We start from the raw sequence: 20,323 nt of genomic DNA, 5'->3' as shown, positions 1-20,323 counted from the left end.
TAGAATAACACTTTGAAAGATAAAATATTCTCTACAAGTTTTTGAAAATAAATTATGTTTTTCAAGGTCAGTTTTTACCCATTTATTTTCTTATATGATTGTTTTATTCTTGGTATCTGCTATTTAAAGCAATAAGATTCATGTTCTTAGTTACTCAGATTTTGAAATACGAGGGATTTCAAAAGTAAAACCTAGAGCTATGAGGGACCTTAAAAATCACCCAGTCCAATCCCAAACTCCACAGATGAAAAAATATTCTCCCAGAGGTGGTTAGTCACACAGATTGTTAGAGAAAAAGACAGGGCTAGGATCAAGGTTCCTGATTTTTAATTCAGTGCTTATTTTATATTATGACCTCTTTCTACATGAAAATACAAAGAAATAAGGGTAGGAGAGAAAATACATAAAAAATAACGATTACCAAGAGTGACTTTTTTGTCTTCAATTTTTTAAGTGATTTTTTCATGTCAAATGATTCACCTAATTCTGTTGTTTTAGGAATATTATTTTAGCATTTGCTGGTACCCTAAGACATGGTCTCATTCCTAATCTCCTGGGTGAAGGAACTTATGCCAGATACAACTGCCGGGATGCTGTGTGGTGGTGGCTGCAGTGTATTCAGGATTATTGTAAAATGGTCCCAAATGGTCTAGACATTCTCAGGTGCCCAGTTTCCAGAATGTATCCTACAGATGATTCTGCTCCTTTGTCTGCTGGCACACTGGTAAAGATCATTTCTTAAAATAATTTTTTTCCTGAAAAATGACTTTTAGCTTCTAATATAAAATACATGTAAAATTAAGAATCTGAATCTTACAAATTCTTCAAATATTGGTATTTATTTAGCACCTGCTGCTACTATGAGAGATTGCAGAGATAAGACTTGCTCTTTGCCTAAAGAGCTTGCAACATGGTAGAAGAGGTGATGTGTAGATAATAGAATCATTGCAGAAAAGAGGGAAGTGCTATGTAGTCTCATAAAAGAAAGAGAGATGATCTAGTAGGTGGGTCTCAGGGAGGACTACAGAAAGCAACTAAAATTTCACCTAAACTAAACCTTGAAAGGTGGGTAGGATTTCATCAGAGATGAGGGAAGTTGTGAGAAGATATTAAAGGTGAAATAAATAATAAAGCACAGGGTAGACTGACGCACAGTTTAGGACATACTGCTCAGTCTAGTTTGGCTTTTTGTGTAGGGTACCTGCAGGGTAGTAAGGGATTGTGGAAAGGGTGGACCAGGTTGTGGAGAGCCTTGGCTACCAATCCAGGGAGTTCAGAGTTTATCTTATGAGCAGTGCAGAATGAATGAACATTTTTTGTGGGTTTTTTTCCCCCAGGAATATTGTACTTTTGCCACTTCTGATCTGCATTTATGTTATAGTTTATTTGTTATGGAGGACTTCTAAGCTACCTCGGGGCTAGCATAGATTTATGTCACTACAATGTTTCTATCATGAAGTGTTCAAAGAATATTTGTCCAAAAATTTTTTAACCTAAAGTAAATTACCATTATAGTATATAGTTTATCTCCATTGCTATGTACGTGGATGAATTAGAACAGCAATGCCAATTTAAAACTCAGATTTCTGTATAATAAGCTAGATTCATTTATTAGCTGAACCGTTCACTCTAACGCAGATTACACAAGCTCACAAGATTATTTTTCATGTATCAGCAAATTACAAATTATTTCATGTCACAGAATTTATAGTTAAAACTATAGTATGTTAAATGTTCATATGCCAAAGGTCTGATCTATTATATGATGTATAGGAGCTGCTTCTTTCCCCAGTCCCACCCCTTATCCCCATTTCTCCTTTTAAGGGAAAAATATATGTTTCCACAAAACTTCAGTTGTGGAATTTGGGAGACGATAAGAAAAATGTGATTTCTAACAGAGGTAACATCCATTATGTCTCAAACAGGATCAACCATTGTTTGAAGTAATACAGGAAGCTATGCAAAGACACATGCAGGGCATACAGTTCCGAGAAAGGAATGCTGGTCCACAGATAGATCGCAACATGAAGGATGAAGGTACATAACTTTAGGTACATAGTAAAGATTTAGTGAGGAGATGAAATTAAACCTTGTAATTGTTCATTTATTTCACAAGTATTTTATTTGTGTATAAAACTTCAGAATATAATAATGAAAAAGATTAAGAGTTTCTGATCTCACCAGTTTAGTTTAGTTTCTAGAGGAAAGATAAAATGTTGTATCTTTTGTCAGCCAGTTTGAAAGGTAATTTTGGTGCTTGCATTTATAATCATAACAATAATTGCTAATAATTGAGTGCTTGCTATGTGCTAAGCATTGTGCTAACTACTTTACCTACATTATTACCATTTAACACTTCTGAGAACATTAGGCATGAGTTACATTGTTCCCTTTTTTATTGATAAGGTGACTGAAGCAGAGTAGTTTGCCCAGAGTCACACAGCTGCTAAGTTGCAGAGCTAGGATTTCATCCATAGTTTGTCTACCCCATAATCTAGGCTCTTATAAAATACTTTTTATAAAGAGGTTTATTTGTACTCAGAGTTAAAATATACTTTTATAACCTCTTTGAAATTCATCATATTCCTATTTTTATGGCACACTGTCATCATCATTAGCCAGTGCAAGGCTAACAATAATTTATTTCATTTTATTACTCATTCCCCTTAGAGACATTCCAATGGGTTTGTTGTGTATTCATGTATTGTCTTATAAAATATATATTGCTTTAAGTGCATATAGACCTTTTTTTAAACTTTTTAATTTTGAAAGAATTGGGGACTGATAGAAAGTTACAAAAATGATACATAAGCGTACCCTGAACCCTTCATCCAGCTTCCCCCAATGAGGACATCTTATATAACTTTAGTACAATATCAAGATCAGGAAATAGATATTAGTGTCATACTGTTAGCTAAGCTATAGACCATATTCCTTTTTCACCAGTTTTACGTTAACTCATCTGTGTGTGTGTGTATGTGTGTGTGTGTACTTCTGTGCAGTTTTACCTCATGTATAGCTTCATGTATCCACTACCACAGTCAAGATACAGAGCTGTTCCGTCACCAAAGAGGTTTTCCTTGTGCTATCCCATTATAGTCACACCAACCATCCCTGGTCTCTAGCAACTGCCAATCTGTTCTGCGTCTCTATATTTTGTCATTTTGAGAATGTAGATAAATGGAATCATACAGTATGTAACCTTTTGAGATTGGTTCTTTCACTAAACATAATTCCCCTTGAGAACTATCCAAGTTGCTGCATTTATCAATATTTTATTAGTTTTTATTGCTAAGTAGTATTCCCTTTTATGAATGTACCATTCATCTTTTGAAGGATATTTAGGTTGTTTCCAATTTTTTTGGCTAATACAAATGGAGCTGCTATAAACATTCATATATAGGTTTTTGTGTAAACATAAGTTTTCATTTCTCTGGGATAAATGCCCAATAATGTGATTGGGTGATGTGGTCAGCACATGTTTTGTTTTATAAGAAATTGCCAAACTATTTTCATTTCACATTCCCACCAGCAAGCTGGATAGATCCAGTTTCTCCAGGTCCTTGCCAGAATTCGTTGTTATCACCTATTTTCAGATGTTCTGATAGTTGTGTAGACCACTACACATTGTGGTTTTGATTTGCATTTTCCTATTAATGGTTTTGAACATCTGTTCATATGCTTATTTACCATCCATATCCCCTCTTGGATGAAATGTCTATTCATGTCTTTTATCCATTTTCTAATTGGATTGCTGGTTTTCTACTGTTAAGTGTGTGTGGTGAAATACACGTTTACCATTTTATCATAAAATATATCATTTTAGCCATTTTCAAGTGTACAGTGCAGTGACTTTAAGTACATTTGCACTGTTTTTCAACCATCATCACTATCCATCTCCAGAACTTTTTCATCATCCCCAACTGAAACTATACCCAGTTAGCAATAATTCCTCATTCTCTTCCTTGCTAGCCCCTAGTAGCTACTAATCTACTTTATGTCTCTATGAATTTGATTATTCTAGGTACCTCATATAAATGGAAGTATGTAATTTTGTCCTTTTATGTCTGGCTTATTTCACTTACATTGGTATATCAGAGCTACATATACTATACTCTTATGCCCTTTGTTTAAACACTACCACATTCCTTTCCAGAATTACTGCACCAGTCTCTATTCCCATTAACAATCAAAGTAGCTTCTTAAGTATCCATATGCCTACCAACATTTGGCATTATCCTCTAATGCCAAATATGGGTGTAAAGCCATATGTAGTTGTTTTAACTTACAATTCTCCTGTTATTGAATTTGAGTATTTGCTCATATTTTTATTGGCCTCTTTGGAAAGTTTCCTTTTCTATAAATTATTTATTCATGTTCTATGCCTTTACTCATCTTTCTTTTGGCATTCCTGTATTTTTCATGTTGATTATCAGGAGTTTTTTGTTTATTCTAGATGTTTGTCCATCATTAGTTTTAGAATTGCACAAACCTTTTCCCAATTTATCTATGGTGTCCTTCACCATATTTCATTTCAGAAATCCTACCCCACCTTCATGTCTCAAAGATAATCTCTCACATTAACTTCTATTAACTATGTGAGTTTGCCTTTTACAAAATTTTTTTAAAAGAAACAATTTGTCCCACTTTAATTCATTCTATTTTTGTTCTTATGAGTCTTGTTTTCAAGACCTATATCTGTATTAATTTACCATGTCTATGTTCATTTCTTTAACTTATTAAAATCCCTATTGACCCCTAACAGAATAAGTAATTTAGTGTATGCCCCTCTCCCTGAATCCCTATTTGATATTATCTAGGTGGAATTTCAGTTTGAATTGTTATGACTGTACTTCTTTTTGTTTTCTTTGGTTATTGCTTTTTCTTAGGCAACAATAAACTTTTATGTGTAATTTGATCATCTTTTCATTCCATCTCTCTTACTAGTATCCTCTAAGATTTATTTCTTTCCTTATTTGAGTTAATCAGATGAGCTTATTTATTTATGTTAATATATGACAACCTCTCAGAACAGTGCCTACTACTACAGTGCCTTGCTGTAGTCATTTTATTGTTGCTATATGAGTATCTTTAGTGCTGCTATATGAAAGTTTTTAAAGTTGGAACTTACATGTCAAGCTCTCTGAGGCCTTGTATGGCTGGCAGTATTTTTATTATGCTTTCATATTTAAATGACAGATTAGACATAAATGCTTTTTTTCTTCAATGCTTTAGAAAATATTATTCTGTTGACTTCTTGTTTCCAATATTGCTATTGAAAGGTATATGGACCTTGTTCCATTAGAAGTGATCTACTCTTTCTTTCTTGAAGATTTTAGAACCATCTCTTTGTCTGAATTCAGGATTTTACTCTAACTTTCCTTATCTGTTTCATTTGGTACTCTATGAGTGCTTTTAACCTGAGATCTTTCTTGATTCTAGGATATTTATCATTTTATTTCTTCAAGTATTTTCTTCCTTCTCTTTCCACTTTCTGGGGATACTTTTGTCAGGATATCTTTTGATTTAATTCTATCCCCATAACTTTTAGCTCTTTTTTTCTATTTTCTCCCTTTAACCATTCCTGCTACCTCTGGAGAATTTTTCAATCTTTTCTTCCATCTCACTAATTCATTCTTAGCTGTGTCTATCTACTATTTAGTCCCTTATTATCACTTTATTGTTTTCTTTATTTCAACTATTAAAAATTTCAGACCTAACATCTCCACTTAGTCTTTTTTTTTTTTTTTTTTGCGGTACGCGGGCCTCTCACTGCCGCGGCCTCTCCCATCGCGGAGCACAGGCTCCGGACGCGCAGGCTCAGCGGCCATGGCTCACGGGCCCAGCCGCTCCACGACATGTGGGATCCCCCCGGACCGGGGCACGAACCCATGTCCCCTGCATCGGCAGGCAGACCCCCAACCACCGCGCCACCAGGGAAGCCCAGTCTTTTTAATGTCTTTTTTTCCTGCTTCATGTTAATAATATCTTACCTATGTCTTTGAGGTTATTTATTTTGCTTATTGTATATTATTGGTCCATCTGTTCCAGTAATTCTGCTTCATGTGAAATATGTTACTCAACTTCTCTCTTTTATATAGTCGTTAGACTCCTCTGGTATCTAATGTTTATCTTTTCCCAATAAGCTCATATTCCCTTAATTATTAGCTACTCTGTAAGCACTGAAAAGAAGCAATCTCCTTAAGTTGTAACACAGCAGCCTTACGAGCCGAGGTGGAATAAAAGTCCAAAGTGGCTGGTCAGGTCTCACGTGTTTTTTGTTTGTTTTGGTTCTTTTGTTTGTTTTTCAGGGGGGTTGGTTTTTAAAATAAATTTATTTATTTTATTTATTTATTTTTGGCTGTGTTGGGTCTTTGTTGCTGCACACGGGCTTTCTCTAGTTGCAGTGAGTGGGAGCTACTCTTCTTTGTGGTGCACGGGCTTCTCATTGCAGTGGCTTCTCTTGTTGCGGAGCACAGGCTCTAGGCACGTGGGCTTCAGTAGTTGTGGCATGCAGGCTCAGTAGGTTGTGTCTCGCGGGCTCTAGAGCACAGGCTCAGTAGTTGTGGTGCACAGGCTTCATTGCTCCGCGGTATGTGGGATCTTCCTGGAGCAGGGCTCAAACCCGTGTCCCCTGCACTAGCACGCGGATTCTTAACCACTGCACCACCAGGGAAATCCTCACATGTTTTTATTAGTTTCTCCCAAACATTATGTGACTTCTTCACATCAATACCTCACATATACTTCTGTAGTTTCTCCAGGGTTGATTGTGGGGAGGGAGCCAATAGCCTGGAATACTTTGCCAACTCATCAGAAAGTGCAAAAGTAAATCTTCTACCCACTTTATGCATTTGAAACAACCTATTCATTCATAGTCATTTTGACTTGTGTACCTTTTTGTGTGTGTTCTTATGACTTTGTAGCTGAATCTCTGAGATTTACTCACTAAACATTGACTATCCAATTATTTAATATCAAATAAATTAAAAACCTCTTTGCCTTTGTGTATCACTTGACAAACATTTTCCAGAAGCTAGTACCTCTATTCCTAGCTCATAATAGAGGAAATAGGAGGAGGTAAAAGTAGCTTGCCCAAGGACATACATCAACCATCCATTAATAAACATAGGGGGAAGCATTCAATCTCACCAGTACTCAAACAAATTCATGTTAAAGTAGATCACTGTATGTATGTATGTATGTATGTATGTATATATATATATATATATATATATATATACATATATATATATATATATACCACATCTTCTTTATTCATTCATCTGTTGATGGACATTTAGGTTGTTTCCATGTCTTGGCTATTATAAATAGTGCTGCTGTGAGCACTGAGGTGCATGTATCTTTTTGAATTAGAGTTTTCATCTTTTCTGGATATATGTCCAAGAGTGGGGTTACTGGATCATATGGTAGTTCTATTCTTAGTTTTTTAAGGAACCTCCATACTGAAGTGAGCCAGTGAACAGTTTTGAGCAGGAGTGATATGACCTAACTTAGATATTAAAAATATCACAGTGACTGCACCAACTTACATTCCCACCAACATTGTACAAGGGTACCCTTTTATCCACATCCTCTCCAACATTTGTTATTTGTAGCCTTTTTGATGATAGCCATTCTGACAGATATAAGGAGATACCTCATTGTGGTTTTATTTTCATTTCTCTAATAATAGCAGTGTTGAGCATCTTTTCATATGCCTATTAGCCATCTTTGGAAAAATGTCTATTCAGTTCTTCTGCCTATTTTTTATTCTATTATTTGGTTTTTTTTAATATACTGAGTTATATGAGCTGTTCAAATATTTTGGATATTAACCGCTTATTGCTTGCATCATTTGCAAGTATTTTCTCCCATTCTGTAAGTTGTCTTTTTGTTTTGTTGATGATTTCCTTCGATGTGAAAAAGCTTTTAAGTTTAATTAGGTCCCATTTGTTTATTTTTGCATTTATTTCTTTTGCCTTAGGAAACAGATCCAAGAAAATATTGCTGTGATTTATGTTGAAGAGTGTTCTGCCTATGTTCTTTTTTAGTTTTATGGCTTCAGGTCTTACATTTAGGTCTTTAAATCATTTTGAGTCCATTTTTGTACATGGTATGAAGGAATGTTCTTATCTCATTGTTTTACATGTGTCTGTCCAGTTTTCCCAGCACGACTTATTGAAGAGGCTGTCTGTTCTCCTTTGTGTATTCTTGCCTCCTTTGTCGTAGATTAATTGACCATAGCTGCATGGGTTTACTTCTGGGCTCTCTATTCTGTTCCATTGATCTATGTGTCTGATTTTATGCCAATACTATGCTGTTATGATTACTGTAGCTTTGTAGTATAGTCTGAGGTCTGGGAGGGTTATACCTCCAGCTTTGTTCTTTTTCCTCAGGATTATTTTGGCAAGTCAGGGTTTTTTGTGGTTCCGTATAAATTTTAGGATTATTTGTTCTAGTTCTGTAAAAAAAAATGTCATAGGTATTTTGATAGGGATTTAAATCTGTAGATTGCTTTGGGTGGTATGGCCATTTTAATAATATTAATTCTTGTATTCTAATAGCACAGGATATCTTTCCATTTCTTGGAATCATCCTCAGTTTCCATCATCAATGTTTTATAGGTTTCAGAGTATAGGTCTTTAACCTCCTTGGTTTAGTTTATCCATAGGTTTTTGTTTTGTTTGTTTTGTTTTGTTTTTTTACTTTCTCTTTCTGATATTTCATTATTAGTGTATAGAAGTGCAACAGATTTCTATTTATTGATCTTGTATCTTACAACCTTGCTGAATTCATTTATTAGTTCTAATAGTTTTGGGATGGAGACTTTAGGGTTCTCTATATAGAATATCATGTCATCTGCAAATAGAGACAATTTTACCTCTTCCCTCCCAATTTGGATACCTTTTATTTCTTTTTCTTGTCTGATTGCTGTGGCTAGGACTTCCAATACAGTGTTAAATAGAAGTGGCAAGAGTGAGCATCCTTGTCTTATTCCTGAATTTAGCGGGAAAGCTTTCAGCTTTTCACCATTGAGTATTTTGTTGGCTGTGGGTTTGTAGTAAGTGGCCTTTATTATGTTGAGATATGTTCCCTCTATACCTATTTTTATGAGAGTTTTTATCATGAATGAATGTTGAATTTGATCAAATGCTTTTTCTGCACCTATTTATTTCTTTTTATTTATTTATTTTTGGCTGCATTTGGATCTTTGTGGCTGTGCAAGGGCTTTCTCTAGTTGCGGTGAGCCAGGGCTACTCTTTGTTGCAGTGCGCGGGCTTCTCATTATAGTGGCTTCTCTTGTTGCGGAGCACGGGCTCTAGGCACGAGGCTTCAGTAGTTGTGGCTTGCAGGCTGAGTAGTTGTGGCTTGCGGGCTCTAGAGCACAGGCTCAGTAGTTGTGGCGCACAGGCTTAGTTGCTCCACGGCATGTGGCATCTTCCTGGATCAGGGCTCGAACCCGTGTTCCCTGCATTGGCAGGTGGATTCCTAACCGCTGCTCCACCAGGGAAGCCCTCTGCAACTATTTAGATGATCATGTGATTTTTTTCTTTCCTTTTGTTAACGTGGTGTAACACATTGATTGATTTGCCTATGTTGAACTATCCTTGTGACCCTGGAATGAATCCAGCTTGATCATGGTATATGATCCTTTTTATGTATTATTGGATTCAGTTGGCTAATATTTTGTTGAGAATTTTTGCATCTATATTCATCAGAGATAGTGGCCTGTAATTTTCTTTTTTGTAGTGTTTTTGTCTGGTTTTGGTATCAGGGTGACAGTGGTCTAGTAGAATGAATTTGGGATTGTTCCCTCCTTTCAATTTTTTGGAATAGATTCAGAAGGATAGGTATAAGGTCTTATTTATATGTTTGGTAGGATTCCCCTGTGAAGCTTTCCACTCCTGGAATTTTGTTGGCTGGGGGTTTTTAAATTATAGATTCAATCTCACTTCTAGCAATCAGCCTGTTCAAATTGTCTGTTTCTTCTTGTCTCAGTCTTGGCAGGCTGTATATTTCTAGAAATTTGTCCATTTCTTCTAGGCTATCCAGTTTGTTGGCATATAACTATTCATAGTATTCTCTTATGAATTTTTGTATCTCTGTGATATCATTTGTTATTTCTCCTCTTTCATTTCTTATTTTGTTTGTTTGGACCCTCTCTATTTTTTCTTGATGAGCCTGACTAAAGGTTTATTAATTTTCGACAAAGTAACCTAGGTTGTAGGTTTTTCCCTTTCAGGACTGTAAATATATCATGCCACTCCCTTCTGGCCTGCAAAGTTTCTGCAGGGAAATCAGCTGATAATCTTATAGGAGTTCCCTTGTATATGACTCTCTGTTTTTCTCTTGCTGCCTTAGAATTCTCTTTATCTCTAACTTTTGCCATTTTAATTATGATATGTCTTAGTGTGAGCCTGTTTGGGTTCCTCTTGTTTGGGACCCTCTGTGTTCCTGTACCTGAATATCTGTTTCCTTCTTTGGGTTTGGGAAGTTTTCAGCCATAATTTCTTCTAATACATTTTTGATCCCCTTCTCTCTTCTCCTTCTGGAACCCCTATATTGACACATTTTATATTAGCCCGTAGATCTCATATGTTGCTTTTTTCTTCCATTTGTCTTTTTGTCTGCTGTTCTAATTGGATGATTTCCATTATTCTATCTTCCAGATCATGTATGCATTCTTCTGTGTCATTTAGTCTGTTATTCATTGCTTCTTAAGTGTTTTCTATCTCAGAAATTGAATTATCTCTTCTTTATTGGGTCTTCCTTATAGTTCCTTGTTAAAATGATCCCATGCTTAGATCAATTCTCTTTCTTAATTCAGTTAGCATTTCCATTACTAACTTTTTGAACTCACTGGTAGGCTGATTATCTCTGTTTCATTATTTATTTTTTCAGGGGCTTTCTCTTGCCCTTTCAGTTGGGAGTTTTTTACCATTTCATTTTGCTTAATTTTCTCTGTCTCTATGAATTTAGGTGAAACAGTTATTAACATGGTCTTGAAAGTGTGTTTTTATGTGAGGGCATCTCTTTGTGGACTACATGTGCCAAATATCTTTAGTGTGAGGGCTGGATTTGATGTGGACACAAGCCATGCCTTTCCTCAGGGTGTACTGGCCACTATCACCTTGATATGGGGTGTGACTGGTCTTGTAGGCGCTAGAGCCTACACAGGGTGTGAGGTGGGATTTGTTCTCTGCTCAGTGGAAGTCACTGCCCTTTCAGGGTCAGGGTCTGCTCCCAGGTTTCTGGAGCAGGTGTCCTGAAGGTCAGACTCGAGTTGGCTCTGTTCCCCTTAAGTGTGTATTTTTCCTTCTCCCCACACTGGGGCCTTTGCCCCAGAGGTGGGGGGATGCTATAATAAGTGGGGCTCATACACTTACAGAGGTCCAGTGTGCTGCCTGTGTAGGCATCCACTCAGACACAGTCCAAGGTCACATTTTTTTCCCCTGTTGTAGTCGTCCCAGATCTAGTGCAAGGTTATGGCATGGAGTAGGCAGGGCTGAAGGATTCACTCAGCTGGCACTGGGATTCATGGCATTGTGGTTGTGGGAATTGAGGCAGCTTCACTCCTGTCAGAAATCCGGCCTGCTTCTCTGGCACTGTTTGAGTAAGTGCCAACAATGGCCACTGCCACCCTACCTGGACCACAATCCAGGGCCCCAGACTGCCTTCTATGTCCCTGCATGGAGTCTTTTCCCAGGACCTGGCTGCCATAAATCCAGTGCCAAGCTGTGGCATGGAGTGAGTGGGGCCATGGTGTTTACTCAGCTCATATTGGGGAGCACAAGGAGGCAATAGCCACTAGGATAGACCTCTCTCTTCACCCTGTCTTATGGAAAGCCAGCACCCACATACTCCTCACAAGTGGAATCTGGGCTTCTCAAGCCTTTCTGTCTGTCCCAGGAGTTCTCCAAACAGCCAAGGGAGCTTGTCTTCTCCATATAGGACCCTAGAACTTGGACACCCAGTCTGTGGCTCTACCCACTCACTTCCCAGGGTGAGTGTCTGCCCATGTGATCTCCCTTTTCCCTTATTCACCTCCCAGGGGCACAGGTTCCAACCCAATGCCTTTCTTTTCATCCTACCTGATTACATGGGAATCATTTTTGTAGCCTTGGTTGTGAAGGAGTTCTTCTGCCAGGTTCCAGTTAGTTTTCCATGAGAATTTTTCCAAATGTATATATATTTTTGATGTGTTTTGGGAAGAGGGGTGATTTCTACATCCTCTTACTCTGCCATCTTGATCCCCCATTGAAGGGAATCTTTTTCTTCTTTCTTAAAGTTGTTTTGGCTCTTTGGGGTCTTTTATGTTTCCATGCAAATTTTAGAACTAGTTCTGTGAAAAATGTCATTGGTATTTTGATAGGGATTGCATTGAATCTGTAATTTGCCTTGATAGTATGGTCATTTTAACAATTTATTTCTTCCAGTCCATGAGCACTGTATATTTTCCATTAGTTTGTATCATCTTAGATTCCTTTTATCAATGTCTTATAGTTTTCCAAGTACAGGTCTTTTACCTCCTTGGTTAGATGTATTCCTAGGTGTTTTAGTCTTTTTGATACAATTGTAAATGAGATTGTTTTCTTAATTTCTGTTTCGGATAGTTCATTATTAGTATACAGAAGCACAACAGATTTCTGTATGTGAATTTTGTATCCTGCAACTTTACCAAATTCATTGATGAACTCTAGTCATCTTTTGGTGGTGTCTAGGATTTTCTGTATATAGTATTATGTCATCTGCAAACAGTGACAGTTTTACTTATTCCCTTCCAATTTGGATTCCTTTTATTTCTTTTTCTTGTCTGATTGCTGTGGCTTCCAATACTTCCAGTACTATGCTGAATAAAAGCAGTGAGAGTGGGCATCCTTGTCTTGTTCCTCAATTTAGCAGGAAAGCTTTTAACTTTTCATTATTGAGTATGATGTTAGCTGTGGACTTTTCATATATGGCCTTTATCATGTTGAGGTACATTCCCTCTATACCCACTTTGCTGAGAGTTTTTAATCATAAATGGATGTTGAATTCTGTCAAAAGCTTTTTCTGCATCTGTGGAGATGATCATATGATTTTTATTCTTTAATTTGTTAATGCGATGTATAGATACCACATTAATTAATCTACGAATATTGAACCATCCTTGCATCCCTGGGATGAATCCCACTTGATCGTGGTATATGCTTTTTCAAGTTGAATTTGGTTTGTTAATAATTTGTTGAGGATTTTTGCATCTGTGTTCATCATCTCTGAGTTATTTAAATTTTTAATTTTAATTATGAAATATCTCAACATACAGATAACGATGTAAATTATGCTTTGAACCTAGAACTGAAATTAGACAGACATTAACAATTGGCCAGATTTTCTTCAGATCATACTCTTTTGTTTTGAAAAGAAATAAAACACCACAGATACAGCTAAAGTTTCATCTCTATCTCTTTCTCTTCCCTCTCTCTCTAGAATTAACAACCATCCTATAATCAGGATTTACTTTTTCCATGTATGTTTTTGTATTTTGTGTGTTTATGTGTGTTTGAGTATGTGTAAATTATGTATGATATATATTATGTAGCATATATTCAGTATATCATAGTATATACTGTCTAATATATATATATTATGTATTTTATGTTTTCTAATTTTATACAAATATTATCATATTAGACATAGCCATATAGACATACATGGTTATATGTGTTAGTATTATCTATATTTTAAACTTTTACAGAAAAGGCATCTTATTATGCATATCTTTTGCAACTTATTTACTCAGTCATTCTGATTTATCCATTTTGCTTTATGTAAATCCTAGTTCATTAATCTTAAATGGTATAGAGTTTTCCATTATATGACTAGACTAGGGTTTTTCTGTTCCTCTTCTCAGCAGTTATTTATTTTCTTGCTAATACAAGCAGTGTTGCAATGTATATTCTTGTATGTGTCTCCATGTTCACATAGGTAAGCATTTCTCTAGAGTGTATGTCTAGAAACGAAATTATTATGTGGTAGAATATGCACATCTTCAACTTTTAAGTTATTACCAGATTGCTCTCTAGAGTAGTTATCCTAATTTATTATATTTTTATAAATGTTTTATTTTTCTTTTTTAGGTTTTAATATAACTGCAGGGGTTGATGAAGAAACAGGATTTGTTTATGGAGGAAATCGCTTAAATTGCGGTACATGGATGGATAAAATGGGAGAAAGTGACAGAGCTAGAAACAAAGGAATCCCAGCCACTCCAAGGTAGTGTTTATTTTTAGTGCTTATATAGTTATATCATTTGTAAAACCACATACTTGTGGAATCTTTTATTCTATTAACCATGAAATCTTCATGTTAAATCAGTCAAAATCTTCCTGCCTTCCCCCTACTTCCCCTTCCATGCACTCCTTTCTCTCCCCTAATATACACATACACAATCCTCTTGATATAAATTATCAAGTAAAGCTAGCTGTTCTCTTCTGGATGTTCTCATGGGTTGATTACTTGCAGGCACCTCAAAGGAAAGTTTTATGACTTATTATCCTCATGGTTAAGACATTTCTTTATAACATGAAGTGTTTTCTTTGTAAGTACTTCATTATTATTATATTTTGTAAATATAGAAAGCAACCAGTTGTCCTGTCTTTTATGAAATCCTTTCACTTTCTGAACATTTTCCCCTTAATTTTTAAACCTTTTATTCCATCATTTCTTTTTATGATTTCAAGTTCTTACTACAATATTAAGTCTGAGAAACTATTTTCTTATTCCAAATTTTATCTTCAATCAGAATTGTCAAAAAAATTCTTGAATAGTAGTTGTCATTACATGTTTTACAAAGTCTTTTAAAAACCTGTTTATTTTGGTGAATTATTAGATCTTATACTTCCCTTTCATTTTCCTTAAAAATGAGCTTTCAAATTATGATGTTCACCTTCCCTGGCTTTCTTCAATCCAATATCCCATATTTTCTGTCTTTTTCACTGGAACTCTATCTCAGTATTCTCTAACTCCTACTTCTGCCTTTTTCCAGCAGCTATCTCCTTTTACTCCATAATCTCCATTCTACTTCATAGAATTTTTAAAAAATACATTAAGATGGTAAGCAATGGCAAAGTAATAAGAGGAATGATTTCTTTTTTTTTATTGGAGTATAGTTGCTTTATACTGCTGTGTCAGTTTCTGCTATATAGCAAAGTGAATCAGTTTCTTATATATGCAGTGCACATTCCTATAAAGTGAGGATTTTTTTATAGACAGTCATTTTTATAATGGGTTAGTTATATAATTCTTCAAAGCTGTTTTTTGAATGCCCTTTCTTAAAAATATATTTATTTATTTATTTATTTATTTATTTGGTTGCACTGGGTCTTAGTTGCAGCTCACCAGCTCCTTAGTTGCGGAACACAGGCTCCTTAGCTGTGGTATGCGAACTCTGATTCATTGCAGCATGCATGTGGGATCTAGTTCCCTGACCAGGGATTGAACCCGGGCCCCCTGCATTGGGCATGGAGTCTTTCCACCGCACCACCAGAGAAGTCCCTGAATGCCCTTTAGATAGTGCTTAATTTACTCATTGTCACAGAGTAAAATTTATTTTTAATTTTAGAGATGGGTCTGCTGTGGAAATTGTGGGCCTGAGTAAATCTGCTGTTCGTTGGTTGCTGGAATTATCCCAAAAAAATATTTTTCCTTATCATGAAGTTACAGTAAAAAGACATGGTAAGCTGTTTCTTTTGTTTACAAAGAAACTCCAAATGTACTGTCTATATTCTTAACCTACATAATCATCATGTGACTCAATGAACTAGTATTAGAAAACCCTTAAGATTAAGGGGAAAGACAAACCATTAATTTACTAGTATGAAAACTGTAACAAACCTGATTACTAACCATATTTTTATAGCAACTTTGAGGTGAGATATGAAGAGCATCATACTTATTTTTTTCCTCAGTATGACTGTAAGCAAGTCAAGCTTTGGTGAACAGTTATGAAATCTTTACATCTCTTTTTCTAGAGCAGTGCTGTCCAATAGAAATATAATTTAAGTCACATACATATTTAAAATTTTCTAGTACCTACATTTTAAAAAAGTTAAAAGAGACAGGTGAAATTAATTATGATTATATTTTTTATTAACTCAATATATACCAAATATTATTTCAACATGTAATCAATATGAAATTATTCATGAACTATTTTACTTTCTTTTGGGGGGTACTATATCTTTGAAATGCAGTATATATATAAATATATATATATATATATATATATATATATATATATAAAAATACAGTATATACTTCTGGCACCTCTCAATTCAGACTAGCCTCCTTTCAAGTGCTCAATAAAGATAATTTTATCAAATGTAAGAGTGATCCAAACAAAGACAAATGATCTGGGATCATTTGTTAGAGTCTAATTCTTTTTTGGTAATACAGTGAAAGATAATTTTTAATTTCTGGGTAGTGTTCTTCAAAAAGCCCTGACAGTTTTCAAAAGTGGATAATTTATTGACTAAATATTACTATTTATCTGTAACTAAATGTATGGGTTTCTTTGAGTGCCTAAAACTACCAAGTCTTTTGTAATGTTTCAGGAAAAGTTGTGAAAGTCTCATATGATGAGTGGAACAGAAAAATACAAGATAACTTTGAAAAGTTATTTTATGTGTCAGAAGACCCTTCCGATGTCAATGAAAAGCATTCTAATCTGGTGCATAAACGTGGCATATACAAAGATAGTTATGGAGCTTCAAGCCCTTGGTGTGACTACCAGCTCAGGCCTAATTTTACCATAGCAATGGTTGTGGTAAGTGATTTGTTCTGTTCTTTTCAAATTTCAAAAATGTTATGATAGGGTTTATTTAGTTCTTTATCCCCATTTGTTTTCAAATTCATTGAATTGCTAAAAAGTGCACTGTTTACCAGCTAGTTTTATATGGTCTTTTCTAATGAATAAAGCATTATGTATATCACCCTTAACCTATAACATTTGGTGTCAAAAAATAGAAAATAATGGATGATGACTAATGAAGTTCTTCTCAATAACACACATAGAAAATGATGATATTTGTACAGCACGCTGGCCCAAATGGATTAGGTTGCTGCCAGATCCAGCTGCTTCAGTTAGCCCCAGGCCCTACCCAGCTGTCTTGAAAGCAGAGGGCATCTGTATTTCAGCACACCTGTGCCATGACCAGTGCCTCAGCACACTACTTGGAAACATCTGGACTAATGAACTAATATGGGTAGCTTCAATTCACATTCCGTTTTCTTTGTTGTATTGCACTAATTAGTTCTGTCTAGCCAAGAATTTTAGACTCTCCTTATTTTCTCTATACCTAGTCTAAAAATACAGTAAAATAGAGAAGGTATGTGTTCTTCTGTGTCCGCCTAGATGTTGCCACTTTGTCAAAAAGAGTATTAAATGTAGTATTATTAATTATAGTAGAATAAAAAATACTAAGGTACATAATGGTAGCTTTGATTCAGTGTGCATTTGATTTCATTTAACATTTAAAATTAATGCAGATTCTTAGTCACCAATGCTTTCTCGCCTTCTCTACATCACAAGTAAATTTACTCATGCTATTGGAGTGCAAATCCTCTGTATTATATTATGACCCTAAAAGCAAAAAATGAGTTCCAGATGAACTTAAAGGAAGCTATTGTAAATCTTCTAAAGAATGAATTATATGGGTTTAAATGTGTTCTGCCTTCACTGTAGCTGTGACAGCTTCATTCTGGAGCTAGTATACCTTCTTAAGTGACACAAGGAAACAATCACCTCAAACAGCTTTCCTAACCTCTAAGGCCAAGATCATCGCTTCCAAGTCGGCCTGATAGGATTAGGTCTGATTAGGCATCTGCACTTGACTTCTGACTGGCACTGTATTTTTAAAGTTTTCGTTATTTTCCAAGTTTATAGTCTATTTTCCAAAGTGGGTGGACACTAATTCTTCTGTGATCTTAAAAAGTTTGTATATTTGTTTTTAACACTCATTAGGCCCCTGAGCTCTTTACTACAGAAAAAGCATGGAAAGCTTTGGAGATTGCAGGGAAAAAATTGCTTGGTCCTCTTGGCATGAAAACTTTGGATCCAGAGTAAGTTACAAGTATTAAGAATGTTGTTCATATTATATTTAATATATAATTATGTTCATATTGGCATGAAAACTTTGGATCCAGAGTAAGTTAGAGTATAAGTATTAAGAATGTTGTGAATATTTTATTGCATCAAGCCATAATTTTTTTGCTTATCAATAAGATCTCTAAAATTGCATTCAAACTGAATTTTTAAAAATACGGTTTGTATCTTCATTAAACATCAGTGTTCAAAATGCCTTTGGCTTGTCCTATATTCAATAATCAGTAAAAGAATTTTAATTTTATAAACTAATATGTCATGAATATTTTCTAATGCCTATTTTTTCTGACTGTAAAAGTCATGCATGATTATCATGAACATTGGAAATATAGATGTATTGTCTCCTCAGAGACAACCATGATTTTCTAAATTGTTACTCGTAGTAGTTCCTTCCATATTTCTAAATGGTATGTGTTTGCAGCTGTTTCTTGATTCTTTTAAATATTAGACATTATTTGCTTACTGCTTGCGATGACAGATGAGGATTTAACTCTGTCCTTACCTTGCCACAAACCCTTTCCATCCTCTCTAAGTAATTACACCACTATTTTTATTGAAACCAATAACTAATTTTGTTTTTATGATTATGTGTTTATCTCATTTTGTATTTCTTCTCTTTTTCAATTTTTTTGAGTTTCTAATGACCTTTCTGTTTTTCTTCTACTTTTTTGCTTTAAAGCTTGATACCCATCATCAATTTGCTTTCTCTTTCATGTATGAGAGATCCTCATTTTTGTAGTACCCTTACCTTTGTAGATTTTTCCTGACTTATTGTGTACTCATTTCAGTCTTGAAATGCAAAATTTTATGTGTGTACTTATCTGCATTCTAAAGTATTCTCAATATTTTCAGAGGTGTTAAGAACCACTGGTCAAAACTAAAACCCACAGTAAAAGCTTACTCGTTGCAAGTTCTATCTATCTCACTAAAAGAAAAGAAAAGTAATAATTTAATTGAACAAAGTGTAGATAACTGTCTTCTATTAAATGTTGCAGTGTTTGTAACTTTAATTTGTAAGTATGTATAAATTGTGTGCATTTAGTTGCTATTTATAATCTAATAATGTACCAAGTTTACTTAATTTTAAAATAACTTCATGGAGAAGTTTAAAAAACAACCTTTCCAATATATAATAATTAATAAAACCTTATCTTTAATGTTTACTAATTCACATTATTCTGTATATATTTTAATTGTTACAAGTATATTAGAGGCCTAGTGAAATAATTAAATTCAACCAATATTTAGTGCCTCCTTGAAGGCAAGATATCTGAATATTTTATATTTTTTGTATTAGGCAGTAAGTGTTTCTTAATCATTCCCTAACACATTCTGAACTCAGTATATACTAATTTAAGGTTAAATGGATGATGAGCTTTAGTCTAGAGATTGGAAAACAAAATAATTTGATTAGTTCTTACCTTTGCTATTAGGAAATTTTTCTAATGCTTTTTGTGTAATGCCTGATCTTTTTTTAACCTAAATTTCAATTATTTTGCAGTGATATGGTTTACTGTGGAACTTATGACAATGCCTTAGACAATGACAACTACAGTCTTGCTAAAGGTTTCAATTATCACCAAGGACCTGTAAGAATTTAATTTTTCTTCTTTGAGTTTTCAATTAAAGTTATTTTTCAAAGAATTTTTTGATATCCACAGCTCTTTTTTTTCCTTCACTTTTAAATTATCTTTTTCAGGAGTGGCTGTGGCCTGTTGGGTATTTTCTTCGTGCGAAATTATATTTTTCCAAACTGATGGGTCCCGAGGTTACTTCAAAGACTATATTTTTGGTTAAAAATGTTCTTTCTCGACATTATGTTCATCTTGAGAGGTAAGTCATCAGGGCATGTAATTTTCAAAATTAATGTTTAGTCAATTTATTAGCTAGTAAATGGCATTTCCTTATAATTCATTTCAGTATATACTATGTGAAATTTAAAAGCATTACTCTTTAACACAAGTTCTATGTAATTTTCACCTTCTTTTAATTATTTTAGGTTGTTATTTAATTTAAAGACTTGATACTGCATGATTTATACATGTGGTGGAATAGTCTTTGGTTTTTAAATTTAGCTGATATTTTTGGATATGGTTAGCACAGGATAAATACAAAAACTAAAAGTCTCAGGCTGGGCCTTTTGAGTTAACTGATTTAAAGATATATCAATAAATA

General features: G+C 34.7%; 1 protein-coding gene across 2 annotated transcripts in view; it reads left to right on the top strand.

Annotated features, from left to right (window-relative positions):
• AGL (amylo-alpha-1,6-glucosidase and 4-alpha-glucanotransferase) overlaps positions 1–20,323 on the top strand; it is an 80,745-nt gene that overhangs the window by 49,683 nt on the left and 10,739 nt on the right. For both annotated transcript variants that reach the window (XM_081223833.1, XM_081223834.1), the window contains exons 26-33: positions 499–724; positions 1,926–2,037; positions 14,124–14,259; positions 15,608–15,720; positions 16,599–16,810; positions 18,008–18,105; positions 19,650–19,737; positions 19,848–19,981. In XM_081223833.1, the coding sequence (XP_081079959.1) occupies positions 499–724; positions 1,926–2,037; positions 14,124–14,259; positions 15,608–15,720; positions 16,599–16,810; positions 18,008–18,105; positions 19,650–19,737; positions 19,848–19,981 (1,119 nt within the window). The remainder of the gene's footprint in view (positions 1–498; positions 725–1,925; positions 2,038–14,123; positions 14,260–15,607; positions 15,721–16,598; positions 16,811–18,007; positions 18,106–19,649; positions 19,738–19,847; positions 19,982–20,323) is intronic.

The sequence above is a fragment of the Mesoplodon bidens genome (genome assembly GCF_964165515.1).
Source record: "Mesoplodon bidens genome assembly, chromosome: 2".
Lineage (NCBI taxonomy): Eukaryota > Metazoa > Chordata > Mammalia > Artiodactyla > Ziphiidae > Mesoplodon > Mesoplodon bidens.
This window is presented reverse-complemented; position numbering and strand designations above follow the sequence as displayed.